We start from the raw sequence: 22,533 nt of genomic DNA, 5'->3' as shown, positions 1-22,533 counted from the left end.
CCCAATGACGTGCCAGGTTAGAAGTGGGGCTTGCTGGAGGATGGCTGCCTGGAGCATGCACTGATCTTACCCCAGGCTCCTTTCTCTCACTCCCTCTGCCTCCCGTCTGCCGTCCCCTGCCAGGTGTGTCCCCCACCAAGCCATCCTGCTGCATGGCCACACCCTGCAAAGCCTTGAGCACTAAGCCTTCCCTTCCATTGTTCTTCTCAGTGACACAGAAGTAACTAATGTGGAAATCACAGTCTCCTTCCCCGTCTGGACACAGAAGTAACTAATGTGGAAATCACAGTCTCCTTCCCCGTCTGCTGTCCAGGGACACAAAGGGACACACATGCTCAGATCACTGTATCTACTGTCTCTAATCCACAGACAACATGGAAGCCCTTGCTACATCCAAGAGCTATACATAGCAGTGAGGGGGACAGACCTTTAATCCCAGCACTCAGGAGGCAGAGGTGGGTGGACCTCTGAGTTCAAGGATGGTCTCCAGAGGGATTTCCAGGACAACCAGGGCCACACAGAGAATCCTGACTCAAATTAAGAAAAAAAAAGAGTATTAAAAATAAGTATAAGGGGTTGGGGATTTAGCTCAGTGGTAGAGCGCTTGCTTAGCAAGCTCAAGGCCCTGGGTTCGGTCCTCAGCTCCGAAAAAAAAAAATAAGTATAAAAATGAATTCCATCAATGTTATGGGCAGATAGGAAAGGGCACATGACAGGAAACGGGTGTGTAATGAAGGACAATTTCTGGGTAGGCAATCAGCAATGGGAAAATGTTATCCCCAATGTTTATCATTTGAGTCACAGGTATTAGAGTTACTGTCTGCACGCACAGGTTTCTAAAATGTAACAATGGTCGCCTAACAATTCAGAACATGTACTCTAAAATGTAAGTGCATTGTTAGCCATTAGCTTTAATTTCAGAATTAATGACTTTCAGGAAAAGTGAGGCATTCCATTGTATACAGGGAAAATGTGGTGTTCGGGCAGGCCACAGTCTCATTTTTCCCCAATATTTACTCTGGAGCCTCCAAGAGAACATCCTTGACTATTGAACTGGTGCCTTCTGAGGAGTTGGGGTTATCTAGTAAAAAAAAGTGTGTGTGTGTGTGTGTGTGTGTGTGTGTGTGTGTGTGTGTGTGTGTGTATGTGATTTTCCTTAAAAAAGAGTTCTTGTCTAGAACCTGCCTTCACCTGGAAAATCGCAACCCACCAGTGACTTAGTGGGAAGAATTCTGGAAGAGCTAGATGGGTGTAGTGATGCGGAATGGTAATCCTGAGGATCCGAGATAAAGGCCAGCCTGGGCTATAGCAAGTTCTAGGCCAGCCTGGGCTACATAGCAAGGCCCCATCTTAAAATAAAACAACAAAATAATTAAACATTTTCCACAATCCTTTAAAAGTTTTTGGAAAACCTCAAGAGAACAGTTAGTTGAACAGATGACCCCAGCTCCTGCCTAAGAGAAAATGTATTTCCTATGGAACGTCACAACGCAGAGAGAGAAGGAAAGCCAGAAAGACTGGACTGCAGATCTTGGTCTACCATGACTCACACACCCAGGTCTCCAGGCTTCAGTCTCCTGTAAAATTAGTAGCATTACTCACCGTGTGTTTGAACTCTTACTGTGGGCAAACCTCAGTGCCGGTACTGAACATTTGCTGTTAGTTTTTTTAAGTGAACAGACACGGCCTTTGCCCTTACACAGCCTCTAAGCAGAAAGAGACAAGAGGATGCAACATGACACCCTCGAGCCAAGCAACAAGCAAAATGTTTCCGTTGTGGCAGACTTGAGAAAGAGGATCAGTTCAGAGGTGTGAACTGCTGGTCTTCCTTGGAGAAAGAAGACACCGTGCAGACAGAAAACTGGACAGAGAAAGAAGAGAGCAGTCGAATGTGGAATATCAGAGAAGCTGGGGATAAAGGCTCTCCTTGCTACCCTGAGGAGTAACAAGAAACCACTGAAAATTCCAAGCATCCTTCCCCACTAAGGCGCCGGCAGCCCAGCTGGGAGTCCGCTCTCCTCACTGTTTCACTTGAAGGGCTCGGTCTCCTCTAGCAAAGGTCTGAGGCTGAAACCACCGGTCTAAAAGACTTCTCTGAACTGGTAAGTCGTAGAGCACCTGTCACCGGGACAGCTATAAGGAAACTGAAAACAAAGGCCTGACAGGGCACACGCAAGCAAGCTCTGCGCGCCTACATGGAATAAACAGGAGAAACGTATGAAGTGTACAAGCCCCCAAAATGGTTCCGAAAAACACTGCTCAAATAAAGCTTCTCACGGAGCATGGTTAGCTACAAGAGCCAATCCCCCAAGTCTCACTCACCTGTGTTCTGCAGGGACCGGGGGTGGCCATACTGCCGGATCTCTAAACGGTTCGTCTCGACAAGACACAGGGAAGTCAGGGGGCTTGTCCATCTTAAAGCTTTCTAACGTGCTGACGATACTCTTAACTTGTTCATATTCTTCCAAGAGCTCCTGCCGAACCTGAGGAAGGGAGCGTTATGTCAGGAGCCATTCGGAGCTCACACAAAGCGCACGTAAATTACCCCAGAGTGTAAGCTTCCTTAGTGTCAGTCAAAGAGTACAAAATGAGTCAGAGAAACACTGACGAACGGCTCTTCAGAGAGGTACAGGTGTGCAGAGAACGGGAAGGAGAGGGCTGCACTGTATACCTCTTCCCAAAGGGAAAAGCTGTGTGTCTCATTAAATTAGTGAGTATTAGTATAGTTTCAAACAAGCACTTAAATTGCTAACAACTTACCCACCCCAGACACTGAAGACACCATGCTAAATCTTTCAATATTCTTAGTGGTCAAAATAAAATTGGTCAAAGTTTTCACCATGTTCCATCTCCACAGTCACAAAGCCTGTCCTGAGTCTGGCCACTGTTGTCCACCCTGATGTACCTACCGTCCCCTTCACTACAGTCTCTTTGGGCTTCAACTCTTTTGGATAAGGTTTTTCTCAAGTCTAAGCCAAGATTTTCCCTACATTTGACAAATGTAGCTGAGCCCTGCACTGTGGAAAGTGTTGTCCTCAAACTTGGTGCTCCGTGCAAGGTAGTTCTCACGAGCAAGCAGTGCCTGGAAAAGCTGGAGGGTTAAACTCGATTTTAATAATCAGAGTAACTTTCAAACCAGAAAGTGTGTTTATCTCCAGGGCAGGGCAGAGCAGAAGAAGTCTTCTCCAGAACAGTATGAAAAGAACACGTGAGGACACTACAGAACCACATACAGAGTCCAGTGAGAGCCAACAACCAGCATGTAGGACGTGTGAGACCCTGCACAGGGCATCACGGGTCAGACCCAGTATAAAGGACACACAGGAATATCTCAACAGACACACTCCCCGCCGCAAACACAAGCACCCAACCTGTGAGAGGCACGAGAAATGGGAGATCCAAAGGTTGCAGCCCGAGTGACAACAAGTGTGGTGTTCTTACTCAAGGCATTTGGTAAGTCTTATGCTGGAAAATGAGCCAAATTTACCCTCAAAAGTCAGTGAAGCGCTAATTCCTGACTTGTAGGGAACTGAGGAGAGGCTCTGGAAAGGCACCAGAGGAAACGGAAATTTCAAAGTGCTCTCTTTGTACTTTTAAGTTTAAAAGGATCTTAAGTTACAATGATAATTGGAAGAATCATAATTCAAGTTTGCATTAACTAGACTATTATATAATCAAGTTGTACGTCAAAAAGACAGAAGAGATGTGAGTGCCTTTTATTAGATTACCAGCTCATTTGTGTTTGTAAGGAGACTTTCAAGGAAAGCATTTTTTAAATAGGTCAGAGCTACCAACAGAAATAAGGGGAGAAAAAAAAGAAAGAAAGAAAGAAGGGGAGAGACAGACAGCTACAAGAAATACCTAACTTCAAAACTATGTTGGCAGAAACAATTGAGCATGAACGTTTGTAAAATTAACAATACATTCAACTATAATTAAGTCCTCAAAGACTGAAATGTATAGTGGAAAACAGAGAGACTAGAAAGTAGGTAGCACACCAGAACCTCATGCGGGGTTACATGGGAAATGTAGCCAGTAAGAACAATTGACAAGTAAGAACAATGTTTCAAAGCTCTGGCTAATTTCCCAACTCTGCTTCCTCAAGTTAACAGAGCATGTCCATGGTGGCGTGTGGCACCCTTGTGGGCCCTCGTCCCACCTGCTGCCACTTCGCTTTGGTGGCCGGGTCTCTCAGTGACTGGCAGTGTCTCTGGATCTGCTGTATTACTCCCTGGTAATACACCATTGACGAGTCATAATTCCCCAGAAGTGCATATTCCCGGCCTTTCTTCGCATTCTCACAAATCTCGGCCAAATTCATCTTCTTTCAGACACCTGAACAATAAAAACAATGCTTTTTTTAAAAACAAGGTTCTTAGCACTGATTTTAAAACAATTATCAACTTTGTAACATGTGCCTTGAGCGTCCAAATAGCTTTAATACTGAACTAAATTCTCAGTTCTGTACATAAAAGGAAATCACGGAACATCCAGGGAGACAACACGGAGAGCCTCTCCCTGGTGACAGACAAATGGTTGATTTATGAGGGAAAGTGGCCATGAGTCCTCCTCACTCATTTATAATAGCCACAAACTCAGACATATTCACAAGACCCTCCTTCCCAGCCACGTCTTTATAACATAGAAGGATTATGTGAGAATCATCAAGTATATTAACATTTGCTGTTTTCACTGAGACTGCTGGACCCCAGGAGTAAAGGGTGAGACTTCAGGTCTTACGTCGAAGGACAGCCTTTGGACAGCCATCGTCATTCTGATGCCTTAGCTACATCACACAGCAAACCTAAGAGAAAGGCATGCACTGAACTGAGAGACTTCCGCATCTAACCTTGCCCGTCTCCTCCAACATGTATTGATTTTGTACAGGGAAAGATGGTCAGATAACTTTCGTGGTTGGCTCTCTTCGCACTGCCTCGCCATCTCTCCAGCCTACCTGATACTATCCCATCTGATGCTAGCAGTGTCCTTTGAGCCGCTGGCTTCCAGGCCAGTCATTCAGCTCAGCAATCCTGGCTTTTCTCTGACTTCCCTAGAGTCTTGTAGAGTCACCCACAGCTTTCCGGCAAAGACACTCTCCTCCCAAGGCCATCAGCACAGACAGTTCTGAAATGCAGAGGACAGGAGAGAACCCAGGCAGAGTACCAATTCCCTAACTACCTTTGAAACAAGCCAACTGACCATCTAAGAAAGGAAATACAGGTACTTCTCCTTGCCTTCCTAGAGAATAATTTTGGCTTGGGTAGCCCGACTCTCCCAAAGTAGACAGTGGAATCAGCAGGTTCTAGGCTCTCGCCAGAGACCCTGCCTCAGTGTATAAGGTAGATCAAGGGAGGAGAGCCATGCTGGCATTCTCTGACCACCCATTCTCTGTTCACATCCACACCAGTGCACCCACACGCCCAAACATGCATACATACCACACACATACATTTAAAAAATATTGCAAACACTGCACCTACAAGAGCAGTCAGTACATTACAGCTCTGGGTCGATCTGGGAGTGTTCCCAGAGAAAACCACCCTTGGGAAGAAGGCCTGCCCAGAGTATGTGGCAGCCTCTCATAGGCTAGGGACACAGACTGTTCTCTTGGCATCCTGGGTGCCTCAGCCCTGCCCCGCAATGCCCTTCTGTCCTAAAGCACTGACTACCTTACGAAGGACCGAAAGCATGGAGCCAGCCTGCCGTCCCCTGAAGTCAAAGCCGTGGGAGTCTAAACCCCTTCTTCCTTTAGGCAATACTCTTAACTCTTGCTTTAAGACCGGCTAAACCGCAGCAGAGTTCTTCAAGAATTACATTCTTCTAAGGTTGCTGTCTGCTAATATACGTGCAGATATACCATTATGTAAGGGGAAAAATTGATAGAACAAAAGGACTAGCATCCTTTGTGTAAAGGTTCAGATAGGTATTTAAGTTCTAAGGACTAGCAAAATAGAGAGTACAGTGTAAACACTTACATAATAAGACAAAACTGCCCCGCATGGTGGTGCATGCCTTTAATCCCAGAACCTGGGAGGCAGAGGCAGGAGGATCTCTGTGAGTTCAAGGCCAGCCTGGGCTACTGAGCTAGTTCTAGGCCAGCCAAGGCTATGCAAAGAAACCGGTCTTGACAAACCAAAACTATTTATAACGATAATAATCACTAGTACTAGTAATAAAATTTTCTAGTTTACGAAATGATAAGATTCAAAATCATAGACAGCAGGAACTCTGTAAAAGCAAGTGTCCTCATGAAAAGAATCGACTCTCTTCAAGGCTTGGGACTGAGTCGGTGTTCCCTGCTGTCAATCACAAGCGCCGTGCCATTAGAGCTGGCCTGTAATAACACTGTATGGATTTCGTCTGTGCAGTCTTTCCTGAAATGACTCGGTGTGAGCCGGTTCTGTCCTCTCACACACAGCCACCGCATAGTCCCTGTTCAGAGAATCTGATCAAGGCGTTCGCAGATTATTCCAGACCGGTTAAAGACCGGGCTGGAGGGAACTTTGACAGCAGTAGCTGGATAGAACATGGAAATTGGCATCCAAGTCTGGAAAACAACACTGGAGCCAGCCTAAGCGCGGAAGAATGCTGACGGCCACGTTGAGGAGGAACAGAGGTGTCACTTGTCACTCATTTGTTTTACCTTCTGACCATACGGGGAGCTGAGCAACACTTATGCTGTGTAAAAACACTAACTGGCACCGCAATCATTTTACCGTAGTATTTTGATATAAGCACCTGTTCCGTCTTGGAATGGGTAAGGTGAATTCATTAAGAAATATTGCTGGGAGGGTTGGGGATTTAGCTCAGTGGTAGAGCGCTTGCCTAGTAAGCGCAAGGCCCTGGGTTCGGTCCCCAGCTCCGAAAAAAAGAAAAAGAAGGAAGGAAGGAAGGAAGGAAGGAAGGAAGGAAGGAAGGAAGGAAGGAAGGAAGGAAAGGAAGGAAGGAAAGGAAGGAAGGAAGGAAGGAAGGAGGGAAGAAAGAAAGGAATATTGCCGCGTTTATCGCAAAAGCTGACAGCTAAAGCCACTTAGTGTTTGGTACGAGTGGCTGGGGGCAATTCCTCTCATTCTGATGACTTCCTGCCTCTACCCTACGCTCAAAACCTGGCCACTGCTAAGCCATTAGGCAGCTGTGTGGCTAGGGCAAGGGAGGGCGTTGTTTTTACTCTTGACGCAGAGCCGTGGAACTGACAACAGCTAATTCCTTAAGGGAAAATACTAACCCTGCACGGACCCTAACCTCAGGACAGATAGACATATTATTTGCAAAACGCCAAAGAATTAAGGGGCCAGCAACTACAAGCTTCATCTAGTTCACATTTCCATAGCAACACAGCCACATCCACCTGCGCTCACTCTGTTCTACGCTGATGTTTGCAGCCACCGTTCTAATGTTTCTTCTCAGATTCAAGTTGTATGGAACTAATGTTTCCGATGCCTCGAAAACACCGTACGTGTGTCCTCGCTGCCCTCCACACACGAACATTTCTTAAAACTCTCCTTTCACTAACCTCAGGCTCAGTGCTGACTTCTCAAGTAAACAACTGAGCCGTATTGCTAACATCTGCCATCTCATCAAGGGCCAAGGAAAACCACTCAAAATCATTCACTTTGGTTTTTAATTGACTAATGGTGCCCTCAACGCTTTGAGCCACTGCTCACGCCAAAAGGCTAATAATTTTAAACAAATTTATTTTCTCCAGACACAATTCTGTGCCTGCTGTAATTCAGCTCCCCGCTGGTCAATGATTTCCTTGCTTGGCTAGCAAATGAACCATTCGGAGACTGACCACATATCCATTTTTCAGTTCTGTGAAGAGAGTCTCCTGGAGGACGAGGGCCTGCTGAAGTCCACTGGTTCTTCTAGCCTTCGCCTTCTTAAACCCCTTGGGTATGTGATGTTGGGGGCTTCCTCTAGTGACAGTGATGTGTGCCGTTTTTCAGCACAGCCCTGCGTATTGCGCAAGCACACTGCTTCGTCCTCTGGCTCCCTGGTTAAAATTCCAAGTGCATTCCTCCACCTTCTCTTGTTTTGACATGAATATGCACTGAGAAAAATAATACTTTAGGTGGCGTATACAGCACTGAGACTGGGGTGACAGTGTTATCAAGCATAAAGCCTGTGCAAATGTCACTCCATCTCTGACACACCTACCTGACTCCGCTATTCCAGGGAAAGGCAGTACATAGACGGCAGGGTGTGGCTGCATCCCAATACAACTTATGTTTGGTCACTGAAATCAGAATTTCCTTTCATTTCTGTGAGTTATCAAGTATCTTTTTTTTTCCCTTTGATTATTAAAAGGAAGCAAGTCATCCCGAGTTCATGGATCACTCTGGAATAGCCTGCTGGTGCCTGCTTGGACATCCCATTGAGGGCTGGGGGAATTAAACCCCAAAGAGGCAGAAATGGAAAACATAATTGTAACCAGACTTTGGCTATTTTGTGGGCTATTCCTTCTTCCATCCTTCTCTACCCCTTCTCTTCCACCCTTTCAACCCCCTAACACTAGAAAGGAGAAAAAAAAGAATAGAGCGGGGAGGAGTGACGTTATCATCAGACTACTTCCTGGTGATTAGGGGTGATGAGTTCCTTGGGGCAAGTTTGATCTTCCACATCAGGATATCTAAGCTCATCTTGTCTCTTCCTTGCTCTCGACCAACTAACAACCAACAACAGCCCCACCTCTCACGGCCCTACCATTTGTGTGGGTCTCCATTGCTGTAAGCAGACACCATGACCACAGCAACTCTTATAAGGGGCAACGTTTAATTGGGGCTGGCTTACACGTTCAGTGGTTCAGTCCATTATCATCAGAAGGGAAGCATGGCAGCATCCAGGTCGGCATGGCCGCTGGAGGAACTAAAAGTTCTACATCTTGTACTGAAGGCAACCAGAGACTGTTTTGTGGGCAACTAGGAAGAAGGTATCTTCTGCACAGTGTAGAGCCTGAGCATAGGACCTCGAAGCCCGCCTACACAGTGACTCGCATCCTCCAAAATGCCGCACATACTCCAACCAGGCCACACCTCCTAATAGTGTCATTTCCCATGGAACAAGCTTATTCAAACCAGCACAGCCTCTGAGGTCTCCAGAATTCCAAATGTCACACAATTGCGAAACTCAAAGAAGTCAACCTGCTTCTTCTTTCTGGTTACTTGACTAAATGTGTGTACCGCCACCCCTGGCCTCACCCTGGTTTTTGAGGAGCTTTGGGAATTGAACCCCTGGTCTTTAGGCTTCCATAACCAGCACCAACTGAACTCTCTCTCTCTCCAGTGCCTGCATGGGTTTTAAACCTCTTCTGAAACTTCAGGATGTGACTGAAGTGGAGACTTCTAAGTGGTATCTGGAAAGCACACATTACATAGTCCTCAGGATGTTTGTGGTGACTTTGTAATAGAATGCTTGTGGTGACTTTGTAGTACTCCTCTGCCTGTGATTACAGAGACACAGAATGAGGTGTCACATCAATGATTTAACACCAGGAGAGATCCCGGCCCTGTCCAAGGAGGAGCTGCAGGTGCCTGTCACCAGAGGGGACTTGGAGTTGGCGCTGAAGAAAATCGCCAAGTCTGTCTCTTCTGCAGACCTGGAGAAGTACGGAAGGTGGATGGTTGAGTTCATATCTGAGTGATTGGTCAGCTCTTCTATTTCCGGGAGATTTGTTTATGAAATATGAAGAAATTCCTGAAACTAAAGAAATCTGGGATTTTTTTTTAATGAGAGAAATCTTCACTTAAAGGCCAAAACAAAACAAAAATGCCTAGAGGTACAGAGAAACATAGTTGAGAATAAGAGACGCCCATAGAATCTGCTGGCTTTGGGCTACCAAACCTTATACTCATGCTACAGAACAAGCAAGCTAGAGGCCCGGGATTGAAGAGCCTTCATCAGGACTACTTATAATGATTAGGGGTGTCAAGTTCCTCAGGGCAAGCTCAATCTTTGCCATCAGGAGATCTAATTTCTTCTTGTTGTTTCTTCTCTGCATAGGCATAACTACTTAATGACTGGTGATCAACAACCAACCCCACCTCTTGGAGCCATAGCATTTATATACCCTCTGAGAAGTCCCCAGAATTCCAAACATTACAGTCACAGAAACTATCTGCCTGTTGGCAAAAGTCATATCCCTGGTAGAGCATGAGGCAAATCATAGCCAACTGCTATGGACAATCTGAAGCAGCCCATATATCCCATACCTGGGATTAAAATGAAAACAATTCTTACAAGATTTCTATGTAAATTACATGTTAAAAAAAACCAAAGTTCTCACTACACATACTAAAGAGAGGAAATCGACCTGAGTCATGCCTAAGTCCTGCCTAATCCCCGCATTCTGAGACAGGGAGGCAGATCTCTGAGTTCTAGGACACCCTGGTCTGCATAGTGAGTTCTAGCTTGCCAAAACTACACAGTGAAGCCGTGTCTCTAAAACAAAATAAAATGTGAATAAATCAGTCAAATTTTAAAAAAATAGAAAAGGAAATCGAAACACTTCAACATAGTCAAAAGGAGATTCATCAGAAAGTTCAATAAAATTAATAAATTTCTAGTAAAGCTGGCTAGGAAAAGAGAAGAAATGTTTCCCAAATCAGAAATGAAGGAGATCTAGCAATAGAAACTTCAAAGAGAGGGAAAGGTCAAGCAAACTTAATGAAATAGACAAGGGTGTGAGATCACAGCATATCAAAACCCACTAAGAAATCTCATCAGTCAATGAAACAGAGTTTGTGATTTAAGACCTCCCCAAAATACTCCAGACCCATCAGCTTCACATGTGAGTTCTAGCAAGTACTTGGGGAAGAAAGAAACAAATGCTAAAGACAGCTCTCCAGAAAAAGGCAAAAACTAACCATTTAAAGCCTTACTGGTCTTTAAAGTAGAACCAAAATACGTGTGGGCAACATTCAGGCTGGTAAGTAGGGAATGGAGATGGAACAGGGGGTTGGGGGTGGGAGGAGGCATTACTCCATGACATTGAACCTTAATAGCTAAAATGTAAAATTATATATATATATATATATATATATATATATATATATATTCAAGACACCACCAAATAACAGCAATATATCTTTCATCAGCTTTCACATTTGTCCTTTTAAATATTACTGTCCTCTGAACACACGCTAATGAATGGGTTTAATATGCCAACAGCTCTGAGGTACTTGAAAAATAAGCAGAAATACCTAGAAATTCACGGTGGGGGGGGAGGCAAAGGCCTTTTTAATGACGACTTTGTCGGGTCTGCTTTGTCGGGTCTCGCATCGACCTTGCGCCATACATACGGTTCTGCACCGAGAGGCAGCACCCTAAGAAGCCCAGGCCCCGCGCGGTGGCGATGGGGCGGGGCCGCGAGTGCGGCGGCTGCGGGGGCCGGAGCGCAGCACTGAGGCTCACCTGCGCTATCCCCGCCCGATGCACACCGCCCAATTCAGCGACTACCCCGGAACTCCCTGCAGACAAAGAGCCACTTTAACACCATTTGAGCAGCTCCCAATTAATCAGTCTGTCGCCGCGCTCCGGACCCCTGGGCTTTGTAGTTCTCGGCCCGAATCATCCAAATAAGGCGGTGAGCCTGAAGAGCCACCGAACTACAAGGCCCATGATACCCTGCGACTGGTGCTACTGTCCGCTGGACGCTCCGGCTTCTACCCGGGAGCGGCCTGGTGTTGGTGGCCGAGGGATTGCGGAGAGAGGCTCCCCTCCGGGGCTCCGCAACCCGGCTCTCCCAGTCACGCCCGGCCCCTCGGGCTCACCACTTAGATCTTGCAGGTCAGGGCTGTCAAGGAGCGGGGAGGGACGAGGCGGGGCGCCGCTAGCCGCCGCCCGGAGTCCGTTAGTTCGTGGCTGGCGCGGAGAGGCGGTGGCGCACGGTTGCCATGGCAGCTGCGGCAGCGCTGCGGAGAGGGCGTGGGGCTGAGTCAGCGCTGGGAAGCGGGGCTGTGAGGAAGGATGCGCAGGGACGAGTGTGGCGAGCTCGGAGCCCTCACCGGACACGATGAGGAAGGAACCCAAGACCCTAGGTGGGGCGTGCAGCACCTGCCGCATCCGGGCGGGACGTGTGCAGCGGCAGAGCGCTGCTTCTAAGGAGGCGACCTTTGCTGAGCCATCTCTGTAGACTGAAGGCCTCTGGCCAGCCCCCTCCTGCCATCCTCTTGGGAGTAGAGACCGAGCCATTGCATAAGATGGCGTGTGCACGCTGCCTACAGGAAGATTCCGGACTCTTTGGAACTCGTAAATGGCACTGATCCCCACCCATTGAATTCGAAGCTATAATGTGACTTAGGCACACGTTTGCACACTCTCCAGGTTCCTCAGTGTAGTGTAGGCCGGGATTAACGACCTAAATTTCTAACACAGCGCCCTGGCTAACTGGTCAGTAGCCGATGACTCGAGGCACCTTACCTAACCTGCTCTGACGTTTTAGCCTGCAAAATGGAGCTACTATATCCCTGTGTTCCTGAGAGAAACGTTTGTGATGATGAAACGGTATAGAAGTCTGGCAGCCCACACAGTAGCTTTCAGATACTAGTTAATCCAGTAGTGATAAAAGTCCAAATATTTGGCTAGCAGTTGAAGGTGGGTTGGCCGAGGTGGGCAGTTGTCCTGTACCGATTTAAAAGGTTTAGGTCAGGGAAATGTCAGTAACTGTCAGAACTCATGGAATAGAACAGTTATGGTTTGTACATTTTATTGTATATAAATTTACCTCAAAAGGGATGTAATGCCTTAGGAAAATAAATCAATAAAAAAGAAGAAGTGAATTACTGTCCTTAATATTTTCTCATAATTACCTCTTAAGAAATTAGGGCAGGCAGGGCACAGTATCTAGTGCCTTTAATCCTGGCACCCAGGAGGCAGAGGCCAGCCTGGTCTACAAATTGAGTCCAGGACAGCCAGTGCTTGTTACACAAAGAAACCCTATTTTGAAAACAAACAAAAATACAAAAGAAAGAAAAGAACTAGGTTAGGACTAAGGGTGTCACTCCTTTGTTTAAAGCCCCTGCACCACATAAACCTCTGTAACCCAGCATTCAGGAGAATGCAAGCAGGAGGATTAAGTATTCAGGACCAACCTGAGTTACATAAAGCATAAAGGTCAGCTTGGGATGTGCCAGACCCTGTAGAAGAAAAGAACAGGTAAATTATGATGGATCGGGGTAGTGACTCACACTTGTAATCTCAGAACACGGGAGGCCAACCTGGGCTATAAAGTGAGACTGTCTCGGGGTTGGGGATTTAGCTCAGTGGTAGAGCGCTTGCCTAGCAAACGCAAGGCCCTGGGCTCGGTCCCCAGCCCCGGTGGGGTGGGGGGTGGGGAGTGAGACTGTCTCAAAAGGTGGGGGGGGCAGAGAAAAGAAAGTTGGAAAAGCAAGCTCTGTTGTCAGAGTCACCCCATCACAGAGATCTTGCAAGTTCAAGCCTTGTGCCCACCTCCCCTAGTCCTCTCTAACACTGTACTGCCCATGGGGTACACCGAGTCAGGGTCACCCCTAGCTCAGAGTCCTTGCTCTGAGCATGCAAGACTTCCTCACATCTTCCCTGCTACTCTGCCTCCTCCCCTCTCCCTCTGAAATCAACCCCATTTCTTTGCTTGTGTGCAAAGCACACCTTTTTCTAAAGGTCTGGAGAAGGTGGGTTTTTTAATTAAAAAAAAAATGCTCACTCACACACACACGCCTAGAATTAGAAAGCTTTCCTCTTAAAAGTCCTTTGTCCCCTCCCCCAGCGTGGCATTCTCATCCACCAACTCCTGTCTCTCTGGCAGGAGCCTCGGCTTGCTGCTGCTCAGTATTTCTGCAGTGCTGTCTCTCCTGTCCTCTCCCTCTCTGTATGCACTATTTTCCATCTCCCAGCCCAAGTTCTCTTTGCTACATACCACTGCTAACCTGGTTACCAGAGTATTTTCCTACAGAGACAAAAGGTCCTCCCCAAAGGAACTCGAGTGCCAGCCATTACAGTAGCCCCACCATCACCACCACACGCAGGGGCCACGGAGATGGCACCGTTCTTAAAATGCTTGTTTTGAAAACACAACGTGGTCTTGAGTTCAATACCCTGAAGCAACAGGGTAAAAAAGCTAGATTCAGCAACTCAATTTGTATAATCCCAGTGGCTCAGGGAGGGGGGTCAGTTGAGAAGAGGGAGAGCCTAACCTATTTGGTGAGTTCCAGGTCAGTGAGAACACCTGAACAGCACTTAAGGCTTCTCTGGCTGCCACATGCACTTGTACACACATGCACATACGAACCCAGTATTTTCATGCCGTAGTGTATATCCCCATGTTCTATGTGATTTAGTCCACATGGCCATGAGCTGTCAGTCCACCTTCACAGTGGCTTCAGTTACTATGAGAGTGGGTTTTCTGACAGACATAGGAGAGCAAATGAAAACAGCTAGGATCTGTTCTAAAGAGAAAGAAAGAAATTCAGAACTCTGTGCATGTCCAGCTTGTAGAGCGAAACAACAGCATTTAACTCATAAGGTCCAGGACAAAATCCAAAACAAGAATGACACATTTAGAGAAGCAAAATTTGGCCCTGTCACCCGGCTCTGCATATATAACGAACATGCGGATTCTCTGTTCCGTTCCCAGAGAAAGTGATAGGAATTTGCTCACAGATGAACACATGTTTTAGTAGCAGGGATGAGGGTCACCTGATCCATCCCTCCCTCCTATAGTTTCTCTGTGATCATCCCTGGTTTCTGCAAAGCAGTGGCCAGGGTTGTAGTACAATCTGCAGGCATAAAAAGACGCTAGACAAGGTTCTGGTGCCTAGCTGCCTTGGTTTTGAGGGCCAGGATCCCAGAAAATCAGCTTAGTAGGACAAACCATTTGAGAGTGGGTGTCAGCAAGACAGCAGACAGCTGCTCATGTGAGCTAGGGTGAATGATCTCAAAGACCACGAGTCACTGAGGCATAGCCAGGAACACCACCACAAAGGGCAAGGCTCACAAAGGAGACGAAGTTCTCAAAAGGGGCAAAGCTCACAAAGAAAGCTTTGAAGGAGCAAGAACCAAGAAACCTTTTCTTATTTTCTCTGGCTACTTTGTGTCTTAGTTACTGTTCTCTTCCAGTGAAGAAACACCATGACCAAGGTTACTTATAAAAGAAACCATTTAACTGGGAGCTAGCTTACAGTTTCCAAGGGTTAGTCCTCAACCATTGTGACTGGAAGCGTGGCAGCAGGCCTGGCACTCAAGCAGTAGCTGAGAGCTTATGTGTCAAGACAACAACCACAAGGCAGAGAGAGAGAGGAACAGAGACAGACAGAGAGACACAGAGAGAAAGGTAACCAGGAACACTGTGGACCTTTGACCTCAAAGCCTCCTCAAAGCCCATCCTCAGTGATGCATATCCTCAACAAAGCCACACCTCCTAATCCTTCCCAAACAGTTCCACCAACTGAAGACCAAGCATTCAGATGTATATGAGCCTATGGGGGCCATTCTCATTCAAACGACCGTGCTCTGTACTGTTAAAGTGATAGTTAGCACTAAACAAACCCAACCCAAAATTGAAAATTAACCCAACCCCAGGATTGAAAATTAAAGTTAATTAGCCTATCACTTTTGTAAGGTGGACGTACCATCTCTGATGCAGTCATACGTTTCTCTTGGGGTCTTGGTCTTCTTGGCCTCTCGAGTTTGATGTTGCTAATCACCCATAGTGGTAACCTATGACCCCTGCTCGCTTCATAGCTTGCCATCTGTCCATTTTATTATTCCCCAAGTCCTCTACCAGTTTCACAGGTCACATCTCCAACCCTATCCCATCTCCAGGGTTTCACCTCTGAGCTCTAACAGATGCTCAGACTTCCCTCTCTGGTCCTGACACACAAGCAGCAGAGTCACGCACGCCAAGGAGGGCTTGTGCACCCTGGCTGTGTTCTTTTGCTTCAGTTCACCTGTGTGGCCACCATCAATGTCCTACCTGTCCTAGAAAGATTTACACAAACCCTTCCCATATAGATCTCATTTCTGCTCCTGATCATCTCCCCGTTCTCTTTACTCACAGAATCTCCCGCCACATATCAAGAAACCTGCTGTCCATTCTGTCTGGTGTTTCATTCTGTCTGCTCATCTGTTTCTCCTTAATGTGCTCCTTACTATTATTTCAAGCTCCATAGACAGACAGACATATGGCATGTGTGTTGGGGTGCATATGTGCATGCATGCATAAGGAGGGCCAGAAGTCCCCCTCCAGTATCATTCCTCAGGTACTGTACACCTTGGTTTTTTGAGACTATCGCTTGTCTCTCACTGGCCTGGAACTCACCAAGCCATTTGGCCTGGCTGGCCGGTGAGTCCCAAGAGATCTGCTTGTCTCTGCCTCCTAGAGCTGGCATTACAAGCTCACCACCAGGCATGGATTTTCTTTCTTATGGGTTCTGAGCCCTCAAACTCGAGTTTTCAAGCTTGCTCAGCAAACGCTTTATCGACTGAGCCATCTCTCAAGCCTCACAGTATTTTCACAGATGGTACCTTACTTTTCTTCTAGTACCTCCACATAGGACATTGTTGTCCCCATTGTTTGTAAAAGATTGTGTCCAAAGGCCACCAGCAGATAGTGCTGAATCATGTATACTTGGGTTTTTTTCCCCCAAGACAAACTATGATTGGGTTTAGTTTACAAATTAGCCATCATAAGCGATTAACAACAATAATAGACTAGAATAATGATACTACAATAAAGCTATCTAAAACTTGTACATTATATGGGGCTTGGTGGCCTACACCTTTAATGCTGAGGTGGCAGAGGCAGGCAGATCTCTGTGAGTTTGAGGCCAGCCTGGCCCACATACTGAGTTCCAGGACAGCTAGGAACACAGTGAGACCCCACTAAAAAAATTTATTTTTGTTTGTCTCTGAAATTTCCCATTTAACATTATGAACCTTTGTTGACTATAGGTAAGAACGCACACACGGGAATAAATGGCACCTGCGACCTCTTAACATAAAGACACCTAGAGCTTGGGGAAATGGCCACCCACATGTCTTCAGCAGAGGCATCCCTGGCTAGTCATGGTTCTGGGAGAGGAGGCAGTGGGAAGCACTCAGTGCTGGGCTTGGCGTCTTCCCCAGAGAGAGCAGTTTTTCTGGTTCCTGGCCTACTTACAGGTCACAGGTCATCCGCATGATGGAGCTCATGTAGCTGGCCTCAAACTTGGGGTCCTCCTGCCTCGGCATCCCCAACACTGGAGTTAAGTGTGTGCTCCTGATGTAGTGTTTTAATATTTCAGCTGTGACAACTAAAGCGGGAAGAATCCGGTTAAAGCCCAGAGCAAGTTCTCACAGTTAAGGTAACTTTGGAAGTTACTGAGCCATTTTACTGTTTTTGTCTTCAAACCTCCCAATGTGTTGGTAGAGCGGGAACTGGGCAAAGCATGCTTCTCCTTTGCTGTCTGCCTACAAGGGGTAAGGTGTGTGTGTGTGTGTGTGTGTGTGTGTGTGTGTGTGTGTGTGGTGTGTGTGGTGTGTATGTGTGTGTGTGTGTGGTGTGTGTGTGTGTGTATGTGTGTGTGGTGTGTTTGTGTGGTGTGGTGTGTGTGGTGTGTGGTGTGTGTGTGTGTGTGGTGTGTGTGTGTGGTGTGTGTGGTGTGTATATGTGTGATGTGTGTGTATGTGTGTGGTGTATGTGTGTGTGGTGTATGTGTGTGTGGTGTATGTGTGTGTGGTGTGTGTGTGTGGTGTGTGTGTGTGGTGTATGGTATGTGTGTATGTGTGTGTGTGTATGTGTGGGGAGGGGTAGATGGGGGTGATGGTGTGGTGTATATGTGTGTGGTGTGTTTGTGTGGTATGGTGTGTGTGGTGTGTATATGTGTGGTGTGTGGTGTGTGTGTGTGGTGTGTGTGTGTGGTGTGTGTGTGTGTGTGGTGTGTGTGTGTGGTGTGTGTGTGTGTGTGTGTGTGGTGTGTGTGTGTGGTGTGGGTGTGTGGTGTGGTGTGTGTGTGTGTGTGTGTGTGGTGTGTGTGTGTGTGTGGTGTATGGTATGTGTGTATGTGTGTGTGTGTATGTGTGGGGAGGGGTAGATGGGGGTGATGGTGTGGTGTATATGTGTGTGGTGTGTTTGTGTGGTGTGGTGTGTGTGGTGTGTATATGTGTGTGGTGTGTTTGTGTGGTGTGGTGTGTGTGGTGTGTATATGTGTGTGGTGTGTGTGTGTGGTATGGGTGTGTGGTGTGGTATGGGTGTGGGTGTGTGGTGTGGGTGTGTGGTGTGTGGTGTGTGGTGTGGTGTGGTGTGGTGTGTGGTGTCTGTGTGGTGTGTATATGTGTGGTGTGTGTGTGTATATGTGTGTGTGTGTGTGTGTGTGTGTGCAAGGCTGGAGGAGGGGGAGTGGTGTGTATCCCCACCACCAACTGGCAGGGCCTGAGAGCCCGATGCCAGGTCTCCTGGCGGCAGCATGATGTCCATCTCCACCGGTGGCCCCAAGCTATCTGATCAAAGGCAGGGTCTCTTTCTAACTTCCAGCCCTGTTGCCCCATCCCCACCCTCCAACCTATCTGATAACCCCAACCTCCTTTCCTATCTTGGTTCTGCAAACTGGGAGGCCACAGCTGCCTCTGTGTTTATTATCTACAGGCTCCTTTGGAAAGTTCTCATCTGTCCTTCAATGCCTTCCACTGACGCCTCTGGCTCCTCCCTTGGCAGCAAGCATTGTGAAATAAAATAAGAACTCGTCTTACATAGGCGCGAAGGACCAGAACTAGCATGTGGAATCACTCTAGACTTCAGGCTATGACAAACGGAACCCTGTTCTAGGACCGTCAGGCCACTGTTAGACCCCAGGTCCGATCAGCCTATGTGACTGCTGCTAAGGACTGATCCTGCAGCTGTCCCCAGAGCCTGGGCTAACTCTGAGGCTGACCTGCCCCACACATAGGCAGTTTCAGCGTTCACACTGAATTCTCCCAGGAGCAGATAGGAAGAAAACCGTTAGTGCCGGGTATCCAGAGAGGAAAGGGGACTTGATCAGTGCAGGAGACAGACTTCAAATGTTCAGGACGGCCAGGAGCTGGCTCAGCAGGTAAAGGTGCTTTGTTGAGCCCTGGAGCCCATGTCAAAGAGCCGGGTGGGATGAGGCGTATCCGTAAGCCTAGTGCTCCCATAGCCAGCCTGGAGGTGGAACTGGGAAAACCTACCAGAAGGCTGAGTGCTCAGCACAGTGGAAGAAACAAGAGAGACCCTGCCTCAAAGCAAGGTAGAAGGAGAGAGCTGGCTGCTGAAAGTTGTCCTCAGACCTCTGCATTCACACCACAGTGCCAACGAGATCTTTAAGTACCAGTCTTGTCTCGGTGCTGCTGATCTTTTCTTGCGGGGAGATGAGAAGATTGGACCAGACAGGAATGCATAGCCCAACTCCTCACGCCTGTGTTACTGCGCTACTCAAAGGGAGTCTTGTGTTGTATGCCACACACTTACCACACCTGTTCTTCTGCCAGTAGAGACTAGACTCAGTCACACATTCCCCAGGAAAAGAACAGCCTCCCAGGTTAAGAGTTTAAAATACTTCCTAGGTGTGACAAAATAAAACTTAAAAGAAAAAAATTACTTCTTGGCAGCAGGTCGTGATGGTTCTCCTTATTTGTGACTTTTGTTTATACAAGCTTAAAATTTTGAACAGAAAACCCGGGATTTGAGTCTGGTAAAGGGGTACTACGGACGTTTGAATGAAAATAGCCCTCGTAGACTAGTATAGAGTGGCATTATTGGAGGTGTGGCCTTGTTGGAGTGGGCGTGGCCTTGTTGGAGGAAGTTCGTCACAGAGGGTGGGCTTTGAGGTTTCAGATGCTCTCTCCCTGCTGCCTGCAGGTGTAGTTGCAGAGCTCTCAGCTCCCTGCCCAGCTACCTTCGTGACACCCTGCTGATAAGTGGACCAAAGCTCTGATCTGTAAGCCAGCTCCAGTAAAGCGTGTTCCTTTATAAGAGTTGTGGTCATGGTGTCTCCTCACAGCTATAGAAACTAAGGCAGGTACTAAACTTTGGACTCACGGGATCCATATCTCGGTGACTCCGAAGGCTGGAGCAATGGTGCCTCCGTTGGAAACGGCCCTCTGGTACCCTGTGGAAAGCAAATACGTTAGTGGACGGATCACTCTGTCGAATGTTGGCAGCTATTACTTCGTTTGGGACACACAGACTGCCTTCCGCTGAACCGAGAAGCATGTCCCCTTTCAGTACACCCACTGAAGCGTGGCCCAGGGTAGGCGACACGTCAGCAACGCGGCTTGAGATTGGGTTTTCTATCCATAGGCAGCGGTGCTTTGCCAACCAACCCCCATCACAGACCATTTCCAATCTTATGGGAGAGAAGCATCCTCACAGCTGAGCAGCCATTGTCCCTCCCTAGAAGATCCCCACCCAGGCAGCCTCTCTGATCCCACCCTGAGATCCTCTGCCGGCTCGTTTCTCCGGTGCCCTCCAGCTATCGAGAATTTGGAGTGATAGGTTTGAGAGGAAAATTCTAGTCCCTTTCTAGTTTGTCTGCTGGGTCTGGGGTCTAGTGGAGAATGTACATAAATGATACAAAATCCTAAACGTGGGCTCATGTAAATTATTCCTAAATGACTAACTATTCCCTTCTTTTTGGGGTGGTTCTCTCCTTATGTTCAGGATGCCTCACTCCTTTCTCAAGTCTCTCCTCAAATTTCATATCTAAAACTCCGCACTGGCGGTGTGAAGTTTGAACACCACTCACCTACCTCACGTTCATCTGTTTTTTCCCCCAAAGCACCATGTCCTGCATTGAATGTGAAACGTCTGCTACGGACCTGCATGTCTGAACACTTGGTCCCAGTCACTGGCTCTGTCTTGGGAAGATGGTAGAACAGATTATGCAGGATTATAGATACACAGCCATCCCTCCACACACCCTCCTCCCGGCCACACTTCCCTTTCTGAGGGCTAGTGTTGTGGGGCTAGAGGGCTCTCGATGCACACACACCCACGCACCCCCACCCTAGCCAGACAGTGCTGCTTCTCAGTCAGCCTCCAAGACGTGACTGAGCCACCTCAAGCTCCAGGCGCCTCAGCCACGAGCCACTCTCCAGACGCATGCCTTCCGCCACACCATGGACTATCTCTAAATAAACCGTGAGCCTTAGTCCCCCTTCCCCCTTTTAAGGACTGCTTTTGTTGAATGTTCTGTCATGGCCACAAGAAGTCATTTATAGAGAAAATGAGCAGGCCACTGGCTGCGACGAAACACATGGTTCGTAAGCCTTTGGGACTAGAATTTGGAACGGAGAGCTAAATAAAGCCTGTAAGAAATGCCTAGGGTTGTTCTGGTGGGAATGAAAAAGACCAGGATGTTGCTAGAAGTGTGAACACCAAAGGCCAGGCTCCTGAGTCTTCAGAGAGGGATTGGAGCTCTGTTGGGAAGAGGGCTAGAGGCCATGCGTGTTACCACATGGTCTCTCCTTGGCCATCTCAACCTTAAGACAGCAGCTGATTAGCGGTGACAGGCCTCACAAGATTGAACCCACTAACCTTCCACTGTGGAAGGGGAGGAGGTCTCGCAAGCCATCACACAAGGAGACCTGCTTCTCTCTGAGGACAGGCGGGACAGTCTTAAGTAACATAGCCGCCCTTAAATTGTTCACAGCCCTGTAGGCTGCCATCCCTCACCCAGGCTCCTGTCTGTAGCTCCTGCTAAATGCTGGTTCGCCACACTAGACTCGTAGCATAATTTCCTTGGTCTGTTGTTGGTGCCCTGTTCTGGCATGAATGTGGTGCTGGTGAGCCAAGGGCTTTCCCCAGCGATATCTGGCCTGGCTAGGTCTCGGGTTCCGGTGAGGGGGAGAGAACTCAGGCAAGGAAGGTGGACTGCTTCTGCTGCCTCTGCTGCTGCTTTCTGCCACTGCCGCTTCGAGGAGACTGACTAGACAGCGAAGGGTACAGGGGAGATTCTGGTGGCGATTTCAGGAGAGCAGATCTCTTCCTCAAGTGTCAGTGTTACAGCTCTTATGACAGAAGCTCTCAGACGTTGGAGTAATTCCTGCACACCTTTAATCTTGAACACGATTCTTAAACACAGTTTTTGGATGGGTCAGTGACTGACAGCAGGTACTTCCTATCGGTTTGGCCTGAGAGCTTGGGAAGACCTCATCTACATATTTGGGGGCGTGGTCCTGTTTCTACTCTGAGCCTGTGGGACCTGTGGTCACGCCCTCACCTGTGGAGGAGGGGCTCGAGGTGTTGCCCTACCTGACTGATCTGTCTCAAACCTCTCTACAGGGGTTTGGGGGGGGGGCTGTAACTACGAAGGACTTGATCTCCTAGGAGACTGGGAATGTTCCTGATGTCCCTTTTAGGGTCCCCAGGGATTAGACCTATGTTGACCATAATCAGGGTACCTTTCACAGCCCTCCTCCCTACAGGTGAACAAGATGATTCTCTCAAGTCCCTTTAGGAAACTTAATAGACACTTGGTACCTACGCAGTGATGGAACATATGAGTTTGGGGAGGGGTTTCTTCCTCATCCCTGCTGTGGATGGTAAGATGTGCTACTGAGGCTAAG

General features: G+C 47.7%; 1 protein-coding gene across 5 annotated transcripts in view; it reads right to left on the bottom strand.

Annotated features, from left to right (window-relative positions):
- Positions 1–20,112, bottom strand: part of Katnal1 (katanin catalytic subunit A1 like 1) — a 61,834-nt gene extending 41,722 nt beyond the window's left edge. Inside the window, exons 1-3 of one of the 5 annotated variants that reach the window (XM_087577857.1) lie at positions 20,006–20,112; positions 4,160–4,335; positions 2,323–2,483 (exon numbers count right to left, since the gene is read on the bottom strand). In XM_087577857.1, the coding sequence (XP_087433983.1) occupies positions 2,323–2,483; positions 4,160–4,321 (323 nt within the window). In that variant the 5' untranslated portion in view covers positions 4,322–4,335; positions 20,006–20,112. 5 annotated transcript variants of the gene reach the window in all.
- Positions 20,113–22,533: the final 2,421 nt, after the last annotated feature.

Source organism: Rattus norvegicus, chromosome 12 (genome assembly GCF_021556685.1).
Source record: "Rattus norvegicus strain SHRSP/BbbUtx chromosome 12, alternate assembly SHRSP_T2T, whole genome shotgun sequence".
NCBI lineage: Eukaryota > Metazoa > Chordata > Mammalia > Rodentia > Muridae > Rattus > Rattus norvegicus.
Note: the sequence above shows the minus strand (reverse complement) of the source record. Positions and strands in the feature narration are given on the sequence as shown.